Source organism: Girardinichthys multiradiatus, chromosome 2 (genome assembly GCF_021462225.1).
Source record: "Girardinichthys multiradiatus isolate DD_20200921_A chromosome 2, DD_fGirMul_XY1, whole genome shotgun sequence".
Lineage (NCBI taxonomy): Eukaryota > Metazoa > Chordata > Actinopteri > Cyprinodontiformes > Goodeidae > Girardinichthys > Girardinichthys multiradiatus.
The window spans coordinates 13,746,111-13,772,251 of NC_061795.1; the positions used below are offsets into that span (position 1 = coordinate 13,746,111).

A 26,141-nucleotide genomic window follows, 5' to 3' on the forward strand; every position below is an offset into this window, starting at 1 on the left:
TCCGTCTATCTAAAGATACTAAAAATAGGCATCACAAAAACAGATGGCAGTAATATGTTGCAAATGAAAACATATATGGTATTTATGATCATAAAATCAGCCCCCAAACAACAACAAAACTTTGTTCAGTGAGTACATAATCATGATTAAATAATAATAGTAATAATACACTTAATGTTTCAGTACAGGTTATATTTAATTAATGTGCATCACATTTACTCACTTGTTCTTGAAAAAAAATCAAGAAAAGCGAATTTTTTAAATGCATTGATTAAATTCAATTAAATTCAGAGGCTAGCAAAAGGAATTACAAAGCGTTGAACCTTTTCACATAAAAATCAATTTTTTATGTATTTTAATGGAATTTTATGTGATAGACCAATACTAAATAGCATATAATAATAATGAAATGGAAGAAAAATAATGCAAGGCTTTCAAAATGATTCACAAAAAGTTTAATGAACTTCACAGAATTTTGGGTTGGACCAAGTCTTTGCAGTTATCATCAAGTCTTTTGGGATATGTCTCTACCAGCTTTGGACATCTAGAGTCTGACATGTTTACCCAATATTTGCAAAATAGCCAATGCTCTGTTTGTTTTTCAAGTCAAGGCAGAGATTATCAGTTGGATTGAAGTCAGGACTTTAACTGGGCCATTTAATTCAATTCAGTTTTATTTATATTGCGCCAATTCACAACACATGTTGTCTCAAGGTACTTCACAACAGTCAGGTACATACATTCCAATTAATCCTAACCATTGAACATTGCAGTCAGAGTTAGTTATTTATTCAAATTGGATAAAACGTTTTTCTGTCTAAGGAAACCCAGCAGATTGCATCCAGTCAGTGACTTGCGACCATTCTAACACATGATCTAAACCGTGCCATTTTAGCTCTGGCCAGTCAATATCCTGCAGTGTTTTTCACTTTGGTTAAGAAGTTTGTTTTGCTCTCATTTGACTACAGCATGTTCTACGTCTGTTGCATCCCCTACATGGCTTTAGCTGTGCTACATTCCTTTCACAGCACTGTAAGATAGTCTTTTATTAAAGTCTTTTGTCTTGTTGACCATAAGAGTGCATAAGAGAGCGTAGTGGAAAGTAGTTTTAGGTGTTTGGCATCAATGCCAAAATAGCTGCAAATCCAAAGAGGAAAGTTGTTGTAAAACTGTGAAATCACTGTTGTATAAACAATAATACAAGGTGAGAATTTAATAGGCTCATTATTCTGAGCAGAATTATATTATAACACCCAGTGCATTTAAATGAAATAAAGGGAAATCTACATGTCATTAATAAAATATTAACATGATTCTTTGGGCAATTTGGGAGCTAATCGGAGAAAATAGACGTTCTATTTATATCTCACAAATAGCAAAAAGATTTGGATTTTTTTATGAAGACCCTAAAAGCGCGTTTGTTTTAACTATAATGATACTGCAGCTGCATTTAGTTAACTAGAAGAAATTTCCAGCAGAAGCAGAGTCAGTATGAATGGCCCTCCACCGTGACTGACTGAGGTTTGAGTGGACAGTAAGGAGACAGAAAAGGCCCACCAACGGTGGAGTACTTTCAATGGGAAAGAATAACTGAGAACACAGTATGTGCATTTTTCTTTGGGCAGAGGTCTGCAACCTGCAGCTACAGATTCACTGTATCTCATAATTACTTTATCCAATAAATACTAAAGAACTGAGAAGTGTTTTCAGTTGTAAGGGTAATTAAGAAATTGTAGCATAAGCAGTTTTTCAAAGATGTTTTCATGCAATATTTGCATAACTTTTCCACATATAATAATAATAAATAGTCAAATACTTTTTTCAATGAGATCAATTTTTTTTTTTTTTTTTTGTCAATAGGTTGCATACTACCTGCATTTTGACCTAATTTTCTATAAAAATGTAAAGTTCTATTGAAGAAAATGTATTAGACCTATTCCAAATTTTAATTGTGCTGGCCAGTCAAGTCTCTCCACACCAAACTTTATACACCTGCAGCCATGAAAGTGACTGGAACACGGTAATTCAATGATTTGGTGGTGTGACCCAATACTGTTGGCAATATAGTGTATTATAAAAATAAGTTGTTTTGTTTTAAGTAAATATCTGTAGCTGGACCAAACAAAACAGCTCTTAACCACCGGATAAATTTAGCTGAATGGCATCCAAGAGAGGCAAGGGGATCTCAACTACAGGGGTTGAGCTAATTGAAGGCAACACTGAAGATGTCCAGGGCAGTGACTTTACATTGGTTCAAGCAACCATGAAGCGGTCACTAGGAAGTCAGCCAAAACTAGTAACCACCAGGGAGTATGAAGGGCCTGAAGAGCCAGCTGAATAGTAAGAACAAAGTCCAAGCCATAAATACATACGCTCTGTCAGCCATTCAGATACCCTGCTTGTATGAAGGGAGGAGACTAAAGCCAATGAAACCTCATCACAATGCAAAATGGGTTGGCACAAAGTCCAGCAGCCTGAAACTGCACATAAAGCAAATTAATGGAGTCTGAGAACTAGTCAAAGCTACCATTCAGAATAAAACAGCTCTTGGAGAACATCAAAAAGATGGCATCTGGTCATAAACTGCTAGGTGGAGGTCTTGAGGTCTTATGGCAGCACAGAACAGACACTCAGCATGATATCTATAGCAGACAGGGTCCACCACAACAGACAGAATCCAAAATCCTGAGGTGCGAAGTTGATTAATAAACATGGTTTAGCTTTTAAAGTTTGCCTGATGTTCTTTTTAGGCCACTCATTTACTATGATCTTTGACTTTGACCAAATAGCTACTTTTTCCTTTGTGTGGGTCTTTAGAGATATGAAGTATTTGCCAGAAGACAAAAAGACTATCATCCACATCAGGAAGACTAGCAATCCAACACTATGAACATAGCGCCCTCTTCGGAAACGTAGGAAAAAAAGCTTTAAAATAAAATGCAGTAGCATATTATCACTCTGAAAAATCATATAATTAGTGGACATTTGTTCAGTAAAAATCTAAAATAAAAAACTAACAAACTTTGACAAACTCACCGGCACCACACGTTTCTGTATCTCTAACAGTTAATTATAAAGTCACTATAACCGAAATATTTTAAAATATACAGTAAATATATTTTTAGTTTATCATAATTATTGGGACCTTTTAGCTGTTGTTCTGTGACAACAGGGTGCCATTTTATCTTTAAAATGGGAATGACAGGAGAACATTCCATTCTTGCAAGGTTCATAAGTCAGGAAATGGCAAGAAGATTATAGCTGGCCACCTTCTAAACTTGCCCATATTCACAGTCAAAGCAAAAAAATGTAAAACGTTTTAAACAGCTATAACTTTGAGAAAAAAACTTAAAACGGAAGTAAGTTCACCTTGCCATCGCCTGCTGTAAGCAGGATGGTCCAGGAGGTAAGAGCACTGTTAGAGTCATGCAGCAAGAAGTGGAAAACTGCCTCATACCCTGTGTTAAGTATGGTGGAGGATCTGTGATGCTGTGGGCCTGTTTCTTCCCCAATACATGGCATGATTAACTTCTTGAAATACCAGGAAATTTCAAAATGAAACTCTGGTGCATTCTGCCCATAAACCTAAAAGTTATTGCCACTGGGTATATCAGAAGGATAATGATTGTTCTTCTGTAAACATAAATCCTGTAGAAAACCTGCGGACGGAGCTCAAGAGAAATTTTTTTTTCAAAACAAAAAATAAGTTTAATAATTAATTTAGTCTTTTTCAAGTCTAAGCAGACATCTCAGACCAGCTTTACTGTATTAATGGGACAAATCTTTCAGAGGGAGGGACCTCCACTGCCTTCCATTAAAGACAGCTGCTATAAAGGAGTGAAAGAGATTACTCCAGCGTTCTGAGACACATATGCATGAAGGAGCTGCCAAGAGTGTGAGGGAGAGCGTCCATTTCTGTGATTTAAAAAATTAAATAAATAAAAGACTCAACTGGGTGTAACGCGTGAGCGGGAGGCTGAGCTCAGAGCAGAGGAGAACTGTGAAGGAGCAGGAGGGTGAGAAAGAGTCAGAGAGAGAACAGGTTTCTTCTGCAGCCCTCGCACGCAGCCTCAGCAGCCATGCCTAACTTTGCCGGCAACTGGAAGATGAAGAGCAGTGACAATTTTGAGGAACTTCTCAAAGCCCTGGGTGAGTCTTCTCCTGTCCCTCTTTGCTGCATAGGTTTGCTCCTGCATCATGTCCAAATAATGAAGATTAAAAAAGCCTTTTCTTGTGCTTTTGGAATACCATGACACCAAACAGCATCAATTTGTTCTGAGAAGCTCCCTGGGAAAAAGCAGGCAGAGATCCTTCTGAGGGGAAATCCCTCAAGCTATTCCAGGAGATAGACACCCTGGATGCAAAATTCCAGCCTAAACAGACGTTGTATTGTTACATGAAGTGAGAAAAGGGGGGAGGGATACCATTATTCATGTTAAGTATTTAAGTAGGGCATGCATTACTGCCAGGGGAGGTCCGTGGATCACTCTGTTGTTCTTTCTCATGTCCTTTTTCATCCTTTGTCAACCTGCTTAGTCTTCACTGATGATTGTGATGGTTTAGATTTAGACCAGTTTAACTGGGTCACTCGATTGTGTAGCAGCGTTTTGTCACGCAGGGACTAGTGAAACAGACAGGGACGCAGCAAAAAGCTTGATGTCTTTTAGAATAATGCGGAAATCTTCAGGGACAGGTCCCTCTGATGAGCTCTTCAGGAGCTCAATGGGATTACAGTTCACTTTTTTTGGATACAAATGCAGTGCCATGGATTCCCGCAAGTTCACTCACAAACTCTGTGTATTTCAGGGAGGATTTTGTGTCACAGACCAACACAAAGTACAACACAACTGTAAAGTGGACGGAAAAGGATACATGCTTTTCAAAATTTATAGAAAAAAGAGTGGGGTGTGTGTATGTATTACACCCACTTCATAATTGTAAACTAATTTGTAATAGTCCACAACACAAAATCCCAATAAAATACATTAAAGTTCATGGCTGTAACACGACAAATTGCCACTTTACAAGTGTAAACAATTTTGCATAAAATTGCCATGCTAAATAAAAAATAAAAAAAACTACAGTACATAATATGCATGAAACTTAAATGGCAAATATTTCAGGAATATCTGCGTGACTGGATTTTGTAGGTGTGCTTTCATCACCATTTTCCAGCCATACTGGACATATGAATTTTTTGCACAGGAGCTAAAAGGAAAAACATAAAGTTCTCCTTCCTAAATTATAGTTCTCCTATAACCTTCCCTGGGTTTTGTTTTTGAGGTTACTAAGGCACCAGCTCCTCTGTTGTGATCTTTGGTCTGAAGGGAAAAGGCCCTGAGTTTAGCACCTCATCCAACACATTAACCACATCTGCTCAAGCAGATCTGCCGTTAGCTCTTTGAGAGGAGTTCGGTCAGAGAGAGAGACAGAGAGAGACATCCCTGACCGCCATCTAATGCGGATTCCAGCGCTGAGGGGGCCGCCACTTTCCATCAACATCTTTCTAATTACCTGTTGAGTCGAAGGTTTCTGTACAGAAGAAAAGGATTGCTACACTGCCTTCCAAAACAACTTTTCTACATTTCACCACATTACAATGACAAAATTGTATGTGTTTTCCAGATTTTTTTAGATAGACCCACACAAATAAATACGTATCTGTGGAGTGGAGTAACATAGTTTTCAATGTGTTTTACAAATAAAAATCTGAAAAGTGTGGAAAAATGTAGCCCAATTTACTCTGACACCCCTATATAAAATCAGTCGCTGCAAATTGCCTTCAAAAGTCCCCTAATTAATAAATATAGTCCACCTGGATGTAATTTAGTGTTAGCATAGTTCCAGCTCTTTAATGAAGGCCTCCAGGGCTTGGTAGAGAATATTAGAGGACAAACAGCATAATGTAGGCCAAGAAACACAGCGGTGGAGACAGTTTTGGAAAGGCTAGCTTCTAAAACCATATCACAAGCTGTGAACATCTCACAGAGGGCTCTTCAATCCATCTTCCGAACATGAAAAGAACTTGATACAAATGCAAATTTACCAAGACATGGGTGACTACCTAGACTGACTGGGCAAGAAGAACATTAATCTGAGAAGTTGCCAAGAGGCCCATGGTAATTGTGGAAGAATGCAGGTGGGATAACATGTTAAAAAGGACAACTATTAGTCATACACTCTACATAGATTGTCTTTGTAAAGGAGTGGCAAGAAGAAATCCATTGTTGAAAGAAAGCCATTACAAGTCATGTATGTAGTTTGCTACAAGTGACCTGGGAGACACAGCAAACATTTGAAGAAAGTGCAATGGTCAGATGATCAGATGAGACCAAGTAAAAACCTTTTGACAAGGAATCTGGCCAGAGTTAATGGGAAGATGGATGAAGTTGGATACCTCACAATCCTGAAAGAAAACCTGTAAGAGGCTGCAAAAGACTTAAGACTGGGACAGAGGTCTACCTTCCAGAAGGACAAAGCCAGAGATACAATAGAAAGGTTTAGATTAAAGTATACTGGTGTATTGGAATGGCCCAGTCAAAGTGCAGACCTACAACCCCAATTTCAATGAAGTTGGGACATTTTGTAAAATGTAAATAAAATAAAAAAAACAGAACACTGTGATGTACATAATTCAGTTCAGTCTACTTGCAAATGAATACACTACATAGACAAGAGTAGGGACAGGGACAACGAAAGACTGGGAAAGTTGAGGAATGCTCAACAACACCTGTTTAGAACATCCCACAGGTGAGCAGGTTAATTGGAAACAGGTGAGTGTCATGATTAGGTATAAAAGGACTATCTGGATTGTTATCAGCCCAATGTTCTGATATGGGTAACTTGCACATTTGTGAAGGCACCATTAATGCATGATAAACATTCCCCCTGTCCCAGCTTTTTTCGAAAGTGTTGCAAGCATCAAATTCAAAATGAGTGAATATTTGCAAGAAAACAATAAAGTTTTTCAGTTTGAACATTAAATATCTTGTCTTTGTATTGTTTTCAATTGCATATAGGTTTAACAGCATTTGAAAATCATTGTATTCTGTTTTATTTACATTTTACACAACGTCCCAACTTCATTGGAATTGAGGTTGTAGATCCAATTAAGCATCTTTGACGAGATCTGAGAAAATTCAGAGATTATCTCCCTTCAGATTCCGATTCAAGATGTTCAAAGCAGCACTATGTTGTGTTATTCTATCCCATAAATTCCTAATAAAATACAATCAGGTTTGTGGTTCTAAAGTGACCAAATATGGAAAAGTTAATTTACCGCAAATGCTATGCAAGACATTGTACATCCAGATTGCAAAAAAGCACAGAATCGTCAGCATAATAATTTGGTCGGCTTGCACATAAAGTTATGAAATGTTTCTGTTCACATTTAGGGTGTAGTGGTCTAAAGATTATTTAGTGCTCAGCATTTTGCTGACTTTGCTGATGGAAAAGGACAACACAGGCTGCTTGGCTAGCTGGTGCTCATGCATATTTGATGTTAGAAAAACACATGTTGTTGTTCCTGTAGATCATGGGCGGGGTTGATTAAGCTGTCAGTTTAATTAGTCCACAATCTTGGGTGTTAACCAAATATTACCCCTGTGGTTTTGAAGGAGGAGGATCTTCTAAAAGTATTTAGAGGAAATTAGAGGAAAAAAAAATCCTACAGAATTAATTATTTGGTACTTTCTGTAAGGCTTTCTATAGAAAAATCCTCTTTTTGCACTTCCTGCTAGAGGAGAACATAAAGAAATCAAAGAGCCAGGATTTGGCAGGACATAAAGCCAGATGGCCATTGCAGAGTCAAACCAAAGCATGCCAAACACTTGTCACAGGCCATGCAACCATCAGACTAAAGGAGACAACCAGCGATAAGCTGCTCTGACAAACATGAGAGTTCCTATCCCTTTCTATTAAACCTCAGCACCAAAATTCCACAAATTTCTTACAATTTCAATAAGTAGCTGAGGTTTCTGTAAAAGCCACAGAGGGCTCATTGTGATTATATTCCAAAACAAGCACATTTCTATCATTCTCTGCAAAAATAGGTGTGGCTAGAGACAGACACACACCGATAAAGGGAGACATTCAGCCAGCAAGTCTCACTACATCTGAGTTTCTGAGTTGATATGGGCTGGCATGAGAGACTTGAACGCTTTAAATCTGGGAGGGGTGCAGACTGGAAGATTTTCTTCCGAAAATAGGAGCACAAACAACAGCACAATAACAGACATCATTGCTCTCTATTTCTTTTTGGTCTCTCTATCTCTCTGTTTTACGCTCTCTCTCTTTCTTTCACTGTCACAATTGGATACAGAGGGTATTCTGCTGATTCCAGAAACCATCCCTTTCCTAGAAATTACAAATTCATTTATGTGGCTTTAAGCAATCTAGCTTCAACTAGATTGCCTAGGACCAGAATGAAACACTGTAAACCCAATGACCCTAATGCTTCTGAAATGATGGTGGCCTGCGGTGCACACTGTGTCTCTTGCAGTCTTGGCTAAATGCACCCCGCCCGTCTGTGTTAACATTGTCTGGGTTGTGTTTTTTCAGGCGTGAACGCCATGCTGAGAAAGGTGGCTGTGGCGGCGGCCTCGACCCCTCAAGTGGAGATCCGCCAGGACGGCGAGCAGTTCTACATCAAGACGTCCACCAGTGTGCGCACCACCGAAATCAACTTCCGCATTGGCGAAGAGTTCAATGAGGAGACTGTGGATGGACGCAAGGTCAAGGTAGGATGACACAAGGCGTATTCAGGATTAAAAATGTGAAATGCAAGTCAAGAGGCAAAAAATGAACAACAGCCAAAACTGGAATCATGATTGTTCATTCGGTAGTTTTGGTGCTTTGTTCATTTCTAACTTTCTGTGATCTGGTTAAGCAGAAAATGAAAGGAAATTCTAAGTGGAAACAGTCAGATGGTCAAATCGTATGCAGATGAGGGTTACATTCTGTATTTTTTTAAGTTTTAGTGAAATTCTCGCGTATCATGTTTCTGTATCTACCTTTGTTTCTCTTTACTTTCAGTTCTCTGTGGTGAGTTCACTTACTTATCTTGTGGTCATTTATTATGAGTGTTTTTGTGGTGTTTTGCGTATTTGTGGCCATTGCCAGTAATAAATGTGATTGCTGTCCTTAGACAAAGGTACTGAGCCAGTAGGGCCCATCTGACCCATTCATTCCTTGGGCCTTTGCCCAGTAGGCCCAGTAGGCCCAGTAACTGGTCATTAAATCACTTAAGCCTCAACCATTCCGAGCATTTATTCCCAGTGAATCCTACATACTTCTGTGTTCATTTGTTTCACTTTTCTTGTACAAACCTTTTTGAGAATGTAATGTCATTGAAGAACAAAATAGTATACAGACTTTAGGCTACAATAAATAATTTTCAAAGAGAAAAAGCTCTATTTACGGATGAAGAAACACATGAACAGCGAAGGTTTTAACCTCTTGTGTGAGCAGAGTAATGTTCCAAAGATAGCTGAAAACATTTTGGGGTTGTGACTGGAATAAAGGTAATGTCTGGAATTTTAATTAGCATAACAATCAGAGGATTGTAGCAACAGTGCCTTGCAAAAGTATTCATAGCTTTTAATGTTTTCCATGTTTTGTCATGTTACAACCACAAACTGCTAAATATTTTATTGGGATTCTATGCAACAGAACACCACAAAGAAGGACACAAGTAAACTCTGCTCATTTTACACATCTGGAGTTTGATATTTTTGCCCATTCTCTGCAAAATACCTCAAGCTCAGTGAGATTGGAGAGGGTCTGTGAACATTTATTTCCAAGTCTTGCTGCAAATTCTCACTTGGATTTAGGTCTGGACTTTAAATGAGCCATTCTATTACAAGAACATGCTTTAATCTAGACCAAGCCATTATAACTTTGGCTGTATGTTTAGGGTCATTGTCCTGCTGGGAGGTGAAATTCCGCCTTCATTTCTTTTAATTTTGTGGCACTAGTGGCCTTTATTTTCAAAGTGAGCTGACAGGAATGGGGTGAAGAGTGAGGGGGAAGACATGCAGCATAGGTCAAAGGGCCGGGACTCGAACTCGAAAAAGGCTGCGCCAAGAACTGTAGCCTCCATACATGGGTCACTCTACCCCTGCCCCACCACCACGCCCTCAGGACTGCCCTGTTTTCAGCCCAATTTATTTCCCAATTAACTATGAACAGCTTTCCTGTCCTTGCCAAAGAAAAGATTACCTTGCACCAACTGTGGAGCATAAATGTGGAAATGTCATATTTGGTTTTGTTTTTGTTGCAGCGGGACCTGGCCAGATCACTATTATAAACCCACCATAAATTCTAATGTATTCATCCTATTAGAGGATGCTCAAGGAAAATGTAAGACCATCTTTAAAATGAAAAGCTGAAGCAGACCGGAACCCTGTAACATGACTATGAGCCAACAAATACCAGTAAAATAGGAAGTTCTGGGGGTTCAGATGTTTATAATAGATGTTGATATGTTTGAGATGCTGTGCGGTGAACTGAAAGGGGCTGTACATGGAAAAAAAAACCTCAAACATCTAACAGCTGAAAGTGTGGAGTGGAGCAAACTTTTTTCTGATCGATGTCAGAAACTGGCAGATATGCACAGGAAGCATTTCCCTGTTATTTTATACAAATGGGCTCAAATCAGCAATTAGGAAGTAGGGTGTCCAAACGTTCTCCTCAGCTAGAAAAGGTATTTTTGCTCATTTCTTTTTTAATGAACAAAACATTTTTTAAGTGCAGTTAAACTACCTTCTTTTTTATAGACATCAATATGTAACAAAGAACCTGAGAATGTGGTGTCATATGAAAGTTGGCAATGAAAATTAAATACCTTTTTTCAGCCTCAGCAATTGATATGACGTTCACGTCTTAGCAGTAAGGGCTGCTCAAGCTGGATGACAGTTTCTCTTTGAAGCCCTTCAGACCCAGAGGGGTGGGGGATCCTCTCATCCTCATTCAGACAGAGCTCAAAGAAAGGCAACTGTAATTTTTGCATCTTGTTGGAGAAAGGTGTTAGAATTTGAAAATAATTTTTAGAAAACCTTTACAAAACTAAAACATCTTGTGTTCTAAGAGTTTTTACAACAACAACAAAAAAAAGAATGTATTAGAATCCTGGGACAACAGATGTGTCCTGTGACATGATGCGATAGGAGTGAACTGGTTTCGTAGAAATGTCTCTCCACATAATCCCAGCTCTGAGACAGCTCTGTGAAAACACAGATTGTGCAATCAGATAATGTGGATGAGTTGGACCAATTGTCAGGTCTGATCATGTCCATGATAAAAGAAATTATAATAACGTTTCCCTCCTGATTTTAATTTCTTGTAAAGTATACAAAATTGTAAGATTCATTACACCTTAATCATGGTCTATGGTTGTAAATTGAATTACAGCAATTGCTTGTTGCAAGGATACCGCAAAATTCCTTTGTAATGGTTGAGCTTCCATTCAGAGATCTATATAATGTATTCACCTACACTCCATGCTGCATGCAGAGGAACGTTATATAACAGAAAGCAGGAGCAGATGACAGCTGAACTTGCCAAGTTTCTTTAAACAGTTTATGCAATTGGGGCTTGGAGTTTACGATCGGAGCTTTCTACTTATAGTATCTTTTGTCACAGACTAATGGTACATACTTTACAAAAGATAAATGATGTTTGGAGTTATTTATCGGTCACCAATAATTCAGATTTGATTATTTTAAACACCTTTTTTTTATTTGCTTCAATTCCCTCATATCCATTTATCTCGAGCAGTCACTGGGCTAGGGGTGAGTACTGACTGGACAGGTTCCTAGTCCATCGCAGTGCAACACAGAGACATGACAAACCACCATAAACACATACACTCATAACTTAGGACAATTTAGAGAGACCAATTAACCTAAATGTCATGTTTTTGGACTGTGAGAGGAAGCTGTGTTGTGTTAGGTTGAGAAAGTAGCCAATTTCTACATTGAATTTTCCTAAAACTTATCTGAAAGTGTCAACATAAAAAATAACTCTTCGTGGACTCAAAACTTCTGATTAAAAAAACAAAACCCTGGACCAAACATAGATGGATACAGGTCCATGTCCCATAACATGTCGATTTATGGGTTTAACCTAGGATACTGTGTTAGAAAAGGGTTAATCCTTACAAGGTCATGAGGGGACATTACTTTTCTCCATTGGTAAATGGGCAGGACACATGGAACATCCTGGGCTTGGTGAATCATAGGGCAACACAGACACTCACAGGAAAGCAAATATGCAGGCACACACTCACATCTAAGGGCAATTTTGATTGGGGCTAAACCTTTGCCTCTGTGCAGCCTTGAAGGAACGATAAAAAACAGAGACAACCACATCATAACATCTAAAAATATTTCTGTTGACAAGAAATTGAATTCATACTCAATATATAACACGGTAGCCCTCAGATCATCATTCTGCAAGGAACACGTAAGTACGTTCCCCTTCATAAATGACTGCTTTGTCCTTTCATATTGTAGAAGTTGATCCACGAAGATCGACCTGTATCGTGTAAAAGGACATGTCATACAGAAAGATTTCTATGTCTTAAAACATAGTTTTCCACTTGTGTATAATCTTACTCACTGTAGAGTGATGAACTTAATTTCTTAATGGCTTTATAGCCTATCCCAGTTTGGTGGGAAGAAACCATTGCATCCCCAAAGTCATTGTAGATGTCTTTCCACCCTGGCATTGTTTTAATACACCTGTGAGGTGTTAACGCTAGCTGAGGATCAACTAATCTCTGGGGATCCTACTGAAGGTTCGATAATCTCTTTGATCCAGCAGATACTTTTTTTGGTATTTCCTTTAAAACACAGAAATTACTCCAGCCTTTTAAGAAACTTTATGCAATACTGATGGAGAATTTTGTTTCTAATTTGTGATAGAGTTTGGTACAAAGTGGAAATAGTGCTACTCACTCATCTTGGCTTGAAAAGATCATGCACATGTCCTAAAACAAAGCCCAGATGATGAAGTCATGGCTTTTTAAGCTTAAGATTAATTTTCCACATTTGATTAAATGGAGGAACACGTGGATTTATTTTAAGGCAACACCTCAAACAAATTCCTTCCTTTGTGTCATACATGACATCATACAAAAAGCAAAAGAAATCAGTCAAGATATCAGGAAGAGAAAAATGGACCTCCACAAGTCTGATTCATCCTTGGGTACTGTTTCAAGATGCCTGACAGTGCCAGGTTTATAAGTCCGGCAAAAACAAAAGATCTAATAAAGATGCTCCCTGAAGCAGGTAAGAGTGTCATCCCCACAGTGAAACGTTTACTGAAATGACATAGGCTTACTGCCCACTCAGAGAACAAGCCATTACTCCAAAAACAATATAAAAAGCCAGATCTGGATACTTTTGTCATTTGGTCTGATTCATCTAGTGTTTGACCATCATAATATAAATGACCATCATCGAATTAAAAAGGAAGACGCTTGCAAGCCAAAGAACACAACCCCAACTGTGAAGCACAGGACTGACATCATGTTGTGTGGGTGTGTTGCTACAGGAGGGACTGGTGCACTTCATGAAGTAGAAGTCACTTTAAGGCAAAAGATTATGTGGAAATACTGAAGCGACATCTCAAAACATCACCCAGGAAGTTCTTTTGGAAACAAATGGGTCTTCTTACATCCACCTTAAGGACAGTGCCACATTGGTGTAAACAGTGGCGATTGCTCTAAGACTGCAAGGGAAGCTCAGCTTTCCCTAAAATGTCAAAAAATAAGGGATCAAATATATACTGTTGTGTGTACATGTCATTGACTAAATATGCGCTACAACGCGCTCAACTTTTGTTCAGAATCAGCTTCATATCACTGGTAACGACGCGGCTTTCTTCTCACTCATTCCCGCAGCTTAACAGTGCTTTAAACAGTGAGTTCAATAGTGAAGCAAAAATGCTGGGCTTTGTCAAGTCCATCTAACGCTAAGCATCTCTAGGGGTCTATGGGGCAGTGGGCTGGCCTCGGCTGGCCCGGACGCTCAGCTTCTGTATGATGATTGGATGATCTGTCTGAGGCTGAATCCCTTTTTGATTGACAGCGAAATGAGCGAATCGGCGAATCAGCAATCTTGAAATTGAGCTTCCCCTCCTTGAAAGACCAGCATCCGCCACTCGTTGTAAAGTGGCTCAAGAACCACAAAGGCAGTGTTTTGGAGTGGCCATCACAAAGACCCGATCTCAGTCCCATAGAAAATTTGTGGACCGTCCTGAAAATGTGTGTGTAAGCAAGGTAGCCTCCAAACCTCCAAACCTCATTTAAACCAGTTCTGTCAGGAGGACTTTATATACAATGTATGAAAATATTAGGTTTCAACTGTGTAAATGACACAATCTTGTTGATGCCTCTAAACAGCAGCAGAAAATGTTCACTTTATTCGAGTTAATACCAATTTTTAAACATGAGTCCTATGTTTTTTTTTTTTTTTTACTGTTCTGTGTATTAATTATTATTTCATGTTATGAGAAAAGAGTCAACCAATGCTGACTGTGGATATCACAACATATTGTGTAGATAGACATGTAGTCGCACATGTTCTGGCAGGGTGGGAGGTTTCTGTGGAGTGTTGGCAAACTCTCAGGTGGAGCAGGTTAGTGGAGGAAAACCTAGTGGGTTAAGTCAGTCGTGGTTGGTGGAATTACACTCTGATCTATGTCAGGCATACGGCATCGAGTTGATTAACAGAATCACAAAGTTAAAAAGCTCCGGTTTATCTGATTGATTTCAGCTGGATTAGCTAAGGCCTTCTAACATTAAGAAGGGTGAAAGTGATAAATTGTGTCCTGTTGGTCTCAGAGGTGGCTAAGAAACTCCAGGCTGCACTGGTGAGTGTTTGGTATTCAGAGGAAATGTTTTTTAGACATATCTCTTCTCTCTGAGACAAAGTTTTAAGTTAGACATAGTTTATTATTTGCAATGATGCATCTAACTTCTGCTCTAGTTCACTGAAGTTTGCAGACATTTGTTTCCACACAAACTCTCTCAAGGTCCCACCATAGAATTTCAATCAGGTTCAGGTCTGGACTTTGACTGGGCCACTTTGAATATTTTTTTTTTCTGCCCTTCTGTTGTAGATATGCCATCATGTTTGAGATCCTTCTCCTGTTGATGACCCAGTTTGGGCCAAGCATCAGATCATGGCCATTTGACCCCAGAATTATTTGGAATACAGAGGAGCTCATGGTCTCACTACTCAGTCACTGCAAGGTGTTCACGTCCTGTGGCTACAAAGCAAACCCAAATCATCACTGCTCCTCCTCCGTACCCTACAGTTGTTATGAGCCATTTCCGATGATATGCTGTGTTCAGTTTAATACACGGGGCTGACCATGATGATCAAAAATTTCTTCTTTAGTCTCATTTGTCTGAAAGATATTATTACAGCAGTGATGTGGTTCAAAACTAAGTCCTGCTCCCAGTTTTTTTTAGACTAGAGGCTTTTGGTTGGAAATAGATTATTATACACTTTATACCACATCTCCATGTGAAACAGGCCTACAAAAAAAAACATTGAATGGTGATTCACATTTGTATTACTCACGGGTACGTTATGAAGCTCTTTAGAGAAGAAAGTCTTTGTGTTAAAACATTTTAACGAAGAAAATCAGAGATAAGATCAACATTGGTACTCAAATGTTGCTAATTCACTGTCCTGGTTTTATTTTGGTGAAAAGAAAATCAAAATAAAGCTTTAGAAAAGCTCTCAGGTTTTGGAACTTGGTGAGGACTGTGTATGGCAGCCTGTATACCAAAACCTTTGATATGGTGACAAACATTTGTCCATGAAAGACTAAGGCAGCTGTTTTATTCACAACTGAACTGCAGTGCTTTCTAACACAAAATAAGATAAACTATTAAACAAGTGTTTTGGCATCATTTCCCCTACAAATATCATGCAATTCCACAAAGATACTGAAAACACATTTTGAATATGATGGAGTCCCAGCCATGTTAGCTCGCTTTTACACGTTGTACACTCTGAAGTGCCATCAGCTGAAAATTCTTCAAAACTAATTTGGTTATAAAGGAAAAAAATAATTGAGCCATAAAACATTACTAGAGGCAAAATGTGTAGAGAAGCAGTAATAGTTGGACCCTTTCAGAAGACACAGCAGCAGTCTTTGAATAATCTGCTTGAAACACAGCTAACAGAAGACAGTTGCAGTCCTGTGAAGAAGTTTCTGCCACTTACAGGTTTCCTGTGTTTTTGCTTCATTGCCAGGCTTAAAGATTGCAGCTCATCAAACCTATTTTCAACATGAAGATAAGCTGAAAAAAGACAAAAAGCAGCTTTCAAATGAAAACAAGCTATTCAAACCAACCTGGTCGTATGAGCAGAAGTAATTGCATCCTAAACCACTCCTTTGGTGTCAACAACTGCCATCAGACTTTTGCAATAACTCCAGTGAGTCTTCTACATTCTTGTAGGCATTTTGTTCCACTCTTCTTTGCAGAGGTGTTTTCAATCTGCCACATTGGAGGGTTTCATAGTATGAATGGCAACAGCTTCTCAACCAGATGAATGTTACTACTCATGTGCCAAGCAATAAGAAACGCCTTGGTTGGTTGCATTTTAATTGTCCAATGCTGCACCGTATCAATGAGACTCATCATCATTACTCAACAAACTGCACTTTTGTAGGTTATGCTAAAATTAGAGTTACTCTGTGATGAGAGTAAAGATATTGAAGACATCAATCTTTGGTGCCTTTTTGTGCAGAGCCTGGCCACCTGGGAGTCAGAGAATAAGATTTACTGTCAGCAGACTCTGGTGGACGGAGACGGCCCTAAAACCTACTGGACCCGAGAGCTGAACGGGGATGAACTTGTACTGGTGAGCACACAGCATTGAATTGTCTCTTCCCAGAGAACCTTGTGATTAGGCATGTAATGGTATGACATTCTAATAGTAAGATAACATTATGCAAAAATATTAAAGTATCACAGTAGTTACATAAAACAGTACTTAAATAAAGATTTTAAAAGATGTATAACATGATCAAACTTTAAAATCAGGAAAGCAACATTTAATCCGACTGTTTTAATTTCCGACTGTAAATTTATTCATTATTAGTTTCACTAATGTTATTACAATATTTCTAGTTATTGTTTTAATTTTGTTACACAGAATTATGAAGTAACCACCCACTACTATTATGGTAGTAGCTTGCCATTAATCCTTTTTGTGTAAAATATTATAACTTTTTCTCTATTCTGCTCTTTATAGAATAACGCAAGTCTAACAAGCTGATATTAGCTGCTTAATTGATCAGGCAATCTGCTCTGGTATCCAGCGTGGCGTCAGCTGCTTCACAGACATACTGCTCATAGTTTGTGTACTTTTAAAACAGCATTGCTTTAATATGAATAATGGCTGGTGCTCCTTTAGTTTTAAACACAATCACTAGATTGTTTTTCACAAACAGAAATATTTCCAAATAGGTGAATATGAATATTTGTGTGGTTGTGTATTTGTATTTGTAATATTTGTATTTGTGTGTCTGCCAGCAGAATGGCAGTGTGCAGGAACAGGCAGGAAAGGGACACTGCTTTTTAATCCCATCCATCATGCATCCATGCATCCATGCATCCATGCATCCATGCATCCATCCATCCAACCATCCATCCATCCATCCATCCATCCATCCATCCATCCATCCATCCATCCATCCATCCATCCATCCATCCATCCACTTCTGCTTATCCAGGATCAGGTCGTGGGGGTAACAGATCCAAGAGGGAAACTCTTTCCTATCACAAGAGATATTCTCCCTTTCATTCTTGGGGATCCTATAGTGCTTAATAGGCCAGAAGGGATTTATAGTCCCTCCAGTGGGTTCTAGGAGGTGTCCACCTCTAAAAGGAGGTGTCCAGGGGCCATCCTGATCAGATGCCTGAACCACCTTAACTGTGTCCTTTCGATGAGAAGAAGCAGTGGCTCTGCTCCAAGCTCTCCCTTGTTGACAGAGCTGCATGCCCTATCTCTGAGACTTAGATGAACTTCACTTGAGCAAGGGTGACCAGAGATAGCTCCTGGAACAATGCCTGTAAGGGAGTAAGCTTGTAGGGCCCCTGGTGATCAGATATTGCCCCAGGAAGCAAGGTTAGTTCACCAAGGGCCTGTTTCAATCCCTAAGAGGTGCAGTTCAAAAGCCAGAACCTTTTTTTATTTTTATTTGGTATACCTTGATACAGGTAACAAGCCATTGCCTACTTAGCACAGGCAGCCACATTGATAAAAAGTCTAAAACATAGCATTTTTGTTTTACAAAGCCAAACAACTTTTTCTACCATGCTATCAAATGTACAAGAAAAGTGTGCTCTGGTGTGGAATGATTGTATGTTGTAGCTTTTTCTTTTTGAAGATCACAAAGACATCAGATGCCTAGAGATGAGATTTTCACCCAGCCTTGTGCGCTCCTGTTTAACAAACAGTTAATAAAATGAGGCAGGTGGTGTATGAAGTCACCCTGGAAATTCAACCACAGAAGAAACGAGGGCCGTTTCCCAAGAAGCTGCGCTTTCATCTTCCCCAAAGAGAGACGTGAAAGGAGAACCAGAGCAGCTGCTACTCTGACATTGCAGTAAACCCTCCCTCTCCCCTATATTCAGCCAGATTAACATGTGCAGAAGTCAGTGGGTCTAAAGCCCCCTGAACCATCCACATGGGAGTCCACACAAACAGTTCTCAGGGAGTCAACAGCTAGATCTTCTCTACTTTCAGTGCTCTCACACTCTGCACTGTGCGTTTAGGATTTCTTATGAGATGAATGTCCACAAAGAAAAAGCCTAAACCAACAATATGACAGATTTAGATGCTGAAAAACCTAATAACCGGATGTTTGTGCAATTTTCTATTACCGTCTAGAGGCCAGTATAGATGAAGGAGGGGAAAAACCCGTAATAAATGTTGGGAGATTGAGGTTCCTCACTGTTAACACTGACAAGCTGTGAGGGCAGAGCATATGAACTCATCTGTGATGAGTGAGTGATAAAAGCAGAATGCGGTCAAAACTCCTCTGCCCCGCCGATGACACTGTTTGCCTGCCTTGCAGGAGCCGAAGCTTTTACGCACTGATGGAGGTTGATGTGGCTGAGGCGTGACATATGCAGAGGCTCTTTGTTTCTCAGCCCCTCTCACGTCAACTCTCCTTGGACAACAACACCCAACATTTCAAAGTTCTCAGTACTTCTATTCAACAAAACCTCCTTAAATCTTATATTTATTCCCATTACTGAAGAGTTTAAAGACAGGAAAGCGGTGTGTGGTTGCACAAAGCATTGTCTTGGTTGCCATAACAACACTAACAGGTAAATCATGTAATTTTTCACTTGGGACTGCTTTTCTTGTTTTGATACGACAGCAGCTTGACATTGTCCATGTGACCATGATAGATAAACCAACCTTGGAAAGGAGGAGAATTATTCCTTTGTTCAAAGACATGGCCTGTCACCCAAAAGGAAATATACCATTTAATTTATATACCTTTATTTTTTTGTGTCACACATCCGGGTCCTTGAAGCCACAGATTAATCAAACATAGATTCACCGATTCACGGATGTCATTCTCTATTGCTGTGTCCAAATTGAGGGACTGCATTCTTTGAAGGACGCATTTGTTGGCCGATTACGTCATTGTGAGGCAATGAAGTTTACAGCTTAGCAGGCTCCTCCAAATAGGGCCGACAAATGCGTCCTTCTTTTCCCCATATATGAAGGATGGGTCCGGTGTATCCTTCGTGGGACACCCTATCCCATGATTCATTGCGGGTCAAAGTAGATTGTGCTAACAGATGTAGCAAAGCCTGGAGGAGAAGGAAAAGCTGTGAACAAAGTTGGATATATTGCGCTTTCTGTGAAACAAAAGGAACATGTTTTTAGACTAGAATGTAGCTGTGTAAACCTGAAATATCTGCTCGGTTTATCAAGATTTCGCTTAATTCCACACGTGCTCCGACATGTTCAGAGACATCCGCTTCTGCTGCCCTGACACCGGGCAGCGCACAGCTGACCCGGGGGGTTGAGGTGCGATGAACCGAGAGAACAGCTGACTCCCGGCACGTTGTTTTCAAGTTCCTGCTGGGTTTCCCCAATGGATGGAAGTTAAACACAGATATAATTCAGTCAGATGATATCTAATGTTGATGTTCGGTTTTCTTTATGCTCTACAAATAAACTGATTTAAACGTTGTTCCTAAAGTTAATATGTTAGTGTTTAAATTGTTACATTTTTACAAATAGATTTTTATTTTTTATCTATGAACACAAAACTTTCACAATTTAAATGGCTGAATAATGAACAAGATTATAAAACAAGAAAATAAGCCATTAGGGCTCCATTTGTTCGGCTTCACAGCTGTGTGCTCACGCTATCACTGTTGCTAGGCAACATAAGTTACGCTGAGGTAAAGGCAGGGGAAACACTGACCGACATAACACCTGACGCACCATGCTGAGCTAATAGCTACAGGTAGCATAAGTGTTGCTATTTGACCATCATTTGTTTACATGACGTTTCTTAAAGATGCAAATTAATTCAGTTTCAAACCATTAAATTCAGTTTTCAAACCAATAAATTCAGTTTCAGATCAATACATTCAGTTTCAAACCATTAAATTCAGTTTTCAAATCAATAAATTCAGTTTCAAACCACTAAATTCATTTTCAGATCAATGCATTTAATTTCAACTTACCCAAATACATATTCAGTCTGAGAAATTCAAATTCAGTTTCTGATGGCACAAGTTTCTTCCCATAAAATGGTTTGATAATTTTTAATTTGTGTGTTTCCATTGTTTTTATGTCTGTACTGTTTTTAACCTCTGTTAAACACTTGGTTGTATGAAAGGTGTTCCTATAAATAAAGTCTGATTGCTTGACTGACTGACTGACTGACTGACTGATTGATAGATTGGTTTTTTGATTGATTGATTGATTGATTGATTGGTTGTTTGATTGATTGATTGAAAAATTGTATGAATACTTTATGCAAGTGACTGTAACAAGTCAGTTTTGCCTAAAATAATCTTTATTCTCTTCATCCTTATTTCTCTCCTCAATTCTTTTCTTCTTCTCTCCTTTTTTCTTTTTTGCCTGACCTCTCTCTCTTCCTTAATTCTTTTTGTTTGCTTTTTTTTTCATTTTTGTCTCCGTATCCATATATATATATATATATATATATCTCAAGCGGAACATTATGTTAGCTGTAATGCTCCATTTGTGAAAGTAAAGCTATTCAACTTCTTTACACTCAGACAACAATTCTGTGTGTTACTCTGACGGACAGGACATGTAAAAAAAAAAAAAAAACAACTGGGAATGTTTTTGTGTTTTGAGTTACTCTTTTGTTAGTAGGTGATGGCTTTGGGTCAACTTGCCTCTTAGTCGCTTCATAGCACCCAATTTTATTGAATGAAGTTCTGTTATACATTTAGGCCTTTCAAATTTAGCAAAATATGACCCCTGATCAAACCTAAATAAATACCTGCAAAGAATTTAGTCATGAACTAAGTGAATTCCAGCAATATGCTGTAATATGGTGTCACCTGTGCAATAAGTTCAGTCATGACATTTACTCACAACTAAATATTCAACAGTCAAATGTTGAGGGTGTTATAACAAAGTGGAGGTGATTGGGAATAATGGCATCTCAGTCACAAATATGGGTCAGAGTGTGCGGAGGCACAAGGGGATCAAAGGTTGTCAAATTTCTGCTGCTTTAATTGCTACAGACCTTCAAACTTTATGTGACTGTCAGGAAGATAGACCATGGAGAACAGGCAATGGCTAACATAAAATGAGTCCAAACAGAAAAGTAAAGTGGGAACCAAAAGAATACAAACAGGCTTGGATCATGACTGTGGCCTTCAGATTAGCTCAAGAACAGTGGGTAGGGAGCTTCTTCTAGTTAAGCAGCTGTATAATACCATTACATAGCCAAGTGGAGTGCAAAGCATTGGATGCACTAGCGGAAAGCATGCCACCACTGGACTCTAGAACAGTGGAGAAACATTCTCTGATGTGACAAATCATCCGTCTTTGCCACAGTCCAGTGGATGAGTCTGGGTTTGGTGTCAGGCTGTTTTTATAGTAGCTGATCTTGCCCCGTTAGTTCCAGTGAGAGGAACTCTCACTGGAACCGACATTTTGGACAATTCCAAGCTCCCAACTTTGTGGAAAATGTTTCGGGATAGCGATTCCTGTGACTGCCCTCCACAGCACCAAGCAAGACCCATAAGAACGTGGGTGAGCAAGTTAGGTGAAGAAGAACTTGACTGGCCAGCATAAAGTCCTAACAGCAACCCCATAGGACACTTTTGGGATGATCTAGAGCGGAGACTGTGAGCTGAGCTTTCTTGTCCAACATTATTACCTGACCTCAAAAATGTGCTTACCGAAAACACACTTCTAAACCATGTGGAAAGCCTTCCCAGAAGAGTTGAAGCTGCTTTTGCTGCGAAAGGTTGACCAACATCATTTTAGCCTAAGGATTAAGAATTGTGTGTCACCCGACTCACCAGGGGCCCTACAACCTTACTTCCTACTTAAAAGGAAACTGTATTTTCTGGACAAGTTGAACCATGTTGCCATGTGGGGCAACAGTGGTGATAGTGGTAGGGGTTTGTACTATAACTGGTGGGTTGCCAGTTCACACCCCGGTTTGAACCCCGTTTAGTCGTTGTGTCCTTGGGCAAGACATTTCACCTGCCTTGCCTGCTGATGGTGTTCAATGGGCTCAATGGCGCCAATTGTATGCCAGCCTCACTTCTGTCAGTGTGCCCCAGGGCAGCTGTGGCTACAATGTAGTCTACCACTGTTAGTGTGTGTATGAATGGGTGAATGACTGATCGTACTGTAAAGCGCTTTAGTTTCTCTGGGGACTTGATAAAGTGCTATACAAGTGCAGGCCATTTACCATGTCTGCAGTTCATTCGGGTTGCAAAACAGTGAGAGAGAACAACAATTTCATTAGATAACAAGATGGCTGAATGTTTAACCTCTGCCTGTCATGAAACCAGGTGGATTTTGACTTTATGGCAGCCTTTTGCTAAACACGGTTTAAAATGCCAACATGTTGTGTCTGTTTACAATATTAGCTAAACCCTCATTCTCCTACTTCCTGTTGCCTCTATTAATAAAAAATAATCTTAACATAGTTAATGACCTCTGATGACGAAAAGGCTGGAAAGAAACACAATAAATGCTCCTATCTTCTTTACCTTCTTGACTAAAAACAGCATCAGCAGGTCAAAGCTTTACAAATGCAGAGATCACAATTCTCTGGTCACAAATCTTTAATTTTTGATTTTATTTTATATTTATTATTTTCTGTTCAGTTTTTGTAGCTGATCATGCTCTCTGGTATATGTTGGACAAGCAACAGGTTTAGACTGTCTATAGAATACTTAGAGCAGATTATCTGAAAATTCAAAGTAGAACTCTGACAGACATTCACAAAGCCAACTAAACTATTTTTCAAGACAACAAAGACTGCAAGTCTGGCTTACTGAAGCTACAATGTGAAAAACATGTGTGGACAGTACTCGAATCAATCAAATCCTAAAGTTCAGAAAAACATCCAAAGACATGTAAGAAAGGGTTGCAGATGCACATGTCTGCAATATATTTAAAACCATCAACAAGCTTCTTCTACTGGGCTCTAAAGACAAGCACAACAATTGGGAATGAAGAGTCTTTTTAGGCAAGTAACCAGTGATTTCAACAAGTCATCATTCAACAGCATGTTACAATCTGCTCGGAATCAGCTCCTGAATGTCTTTAAAACATCTGGGAATGTCTGACTGTCTGTCAATTGGCGCCAAAATGTTTTTGAAACTACAAGAAGCAAAACTGTCTGATGCAATGAAAGTAAATTCACACCATATTCCAACAGTAGATGTGTTTATGATATATAAAAGACCCAGAACATCATCAGCTGAATCACGATAGGCGCTCTGGGCAATGTAAGCGTCATTCTGGTAATTCTAAAAAGGATGCTAAAAAACAAGTAATGGCAGAAGGAAAAAGGGAGGCAGAAAAAATACACAGCCACTAACCAGAGATTGACCTTGAACTGGTTAGAGCATCCTGGGAGAAACAGGAAAACATTTCTACAGACTGATCATCCCCGTCCAGCCTGGTTCTGCTGGAGTATATTAAATGGTTGAATATGTTATGATGATCATTAAAATCTTGGAAAGGATTGAAACGTCTCTGGAAAACAAATCAGGGGTGACTCATGCATGTGCATAGATTATAACTTATTGTGTAGAACTCTCTGTAGGAAAAGGAACTAGAAGAAGACAAGCAAACAGCAGCTGAATGTGAATCAGAACTAAGGCAGGTCCAGACGCAGAGAAAGCCCTACAGCTGAAGAGGCTCAGCCTGAGACCTCTATGGGGAACTGTGATAACAGCCCAATGGTCTCATGGTGTGTGGCAGTTCATGCTGTAAGTGGGGCACATTTCCATAGGATCTGCATAATGTGTGTAATTGGTTTAGTCTGGAAGCAGTTAAAGTGGGAGGAATTTCTGCTGAGCTCTATCAGCCTAAAATTAGACTGAATTTCTTGCAGGCAACGAGCAGTTTCACTCCACCAGATATTATGTTCCTTAAGAACTCATCCTTTCTGAAACAAAATGCTGTTTGATTAAAGTTTAATTTTAATCGCAGGTTTTCTTTTTTGACAATAAACTAATGTGATATGGACTGATGCTCTGGAGGTACTCTCACGTCAAAGGTGGTTTTTAGGCAAAAAGTAATTATGAATGTTTTTTTTTAAATTTAGAACATTCCACTCCAGAGGTGCCATATTTTCCTTTGGATAAATGTCTGTCTGTCTGTCTGTCTGTCTGTCTGTCTGTCTGTCTGTCTGTCTGTCTGTCTGTCTGTCTGTCTGTCTGTCTGTCTGTCTACAAACAAAATAAACCTTTAGCGCTGATAGAAAATTCCAAAGTTGAAGCTAACATTAGCGCCACTGATTGTTCTTTTAGTCTTTTTTTGACCAACTCCGCCAACACAACAGGGCAACTCAAGAACATCTTCCTTTCTTACTTCAAAATAACGGCATAAAACATAAATTAGCCCAACCCAGCCCCCCAAAATTTCCACAAAACTGGCTCTGCCAAACTCACGTGGCAAAGAAATGGAAATCACTGAATGATTAGAGACTCTAACTTTATTAATGCTCACTGATATGTTGGTGCTGATCCATTTTTTGAGGGCAGAATTGCCGTGGACTTACTGCATGGGGTGGCGTGTTGCTGCACAAATAAAGGTTTAGAACAGAGGCATACTACGGTGCTAAAGAGGGTAACTGTCACAGCTGTTTAGCTGAATTAAAACTGTACTCATCTGAAACATTTGAAAACAGTAAGGGCTAATCAATATCAAATGACTGAAATGCAAAACCCTTTTTTTGTTGTTTTCCTGCAGACATTTGGTGCAGACGATGTGGTGTGCACAAGGATTTACATGCGGGAGTGAGGCCGTGCAACCTTCACCTGGACAAAGCTCGTGGGAACCTATTCCATTAACTCAATAACACATTCGCCAAGTCTCTTGTGCAATCTAACCTTTCAGCATCAACCAGAATAGTCTCCTAATGGTTATTTGTAGTTAACATTGTGTCTGCAGTACAGTAGCTAGCTTTCTCAGTGTCCATACCTGCAACCCAGGTGATAATAATGTTGGATTTAGTCATCGGCTGCATCAACTGTTAAAGTTTGATGAAAGGAAGCAATAAAACATACATGGAACAAAGATATCTGAGACTGTTTGTTTATATGAATGTATATTAATGTTGTCATGTGAATGTTATTAATCATAATAGGTTAGAGGAAGAAAAAACTATTCTTTTCCTTTCAGATAGATAAGTACAGTATACCGTGGAATTTTAGATATGTGCTTTTTTATTTTACAGCTCTATAACTTCACCCAGGTAACTTCTAATCTATTATCATTTCTCATTAAAGTGTGTATTTGGTTTGCAGGTCTTTTCCACAAACTTTCTGCTGATCAAACAGTTTGGAAAGCTGCAAATGCATGGCCCCATTTTGCCGTCAGAACTTTCATTATTTACGACATACATTC

The 26,141-nt window shown here is 39.1% G+C and overlaps 1 protein-coding gene across 1 annotated transcript; it reads left to right on the top strand.

Moving 5' to 3' along the window:
- The first annotated feature begins 3,872 nt into the window (after positions 1–3,872).
- On the top strand, positions 3,873–25,815 carry crabp1a (cellular retinoic acid binding protein 1a). Its single transcript, XM_047348911.1, has 4 exons — positions 3,873–4,149; positions 8,560–8,738; positions 16,770–16,883; positions 25,485–25,815. Exons 1-4 carry the CDS (start codon positions 4,080–4,082, stop codon positions 25,533–25,535), a joined length of 414 nt encoding a protein of 137 aa, XP_047204867.1. The 5' UTR covers positions 3,873–4,079; the 3' UTR covers positions 25,536–25,815.
- The last annotated feature ends 326 nt before the right edge of the window (positions 25,816–26,141 follow it).

Excerpts from the sequence above, each read along its gene's own strand:
- crabp1a (XM_047348911.1), top strand. The coding sequence starts at position 4,080 with ATGCCTAACTTTGCCGGCAACTGGAAGATGAAGAGCAGTGACAATTTT. Across the intron at positions 4,150-8,559 it reads GGAACTTCTCAAAGCCCTGG|GCGTGAACGCCATGCTGAGA; the intron begins GTGAGTCTTCTC and ends GTGTTTTTTCAG. Across the intron at positions 16,884-25,484 it reads ACGGGGATGAACTTGTACTG|ACATTTGGTGCAGACGATGT; the intron begins GTGAGCACACAG and ends GTTTTCCTGCAG.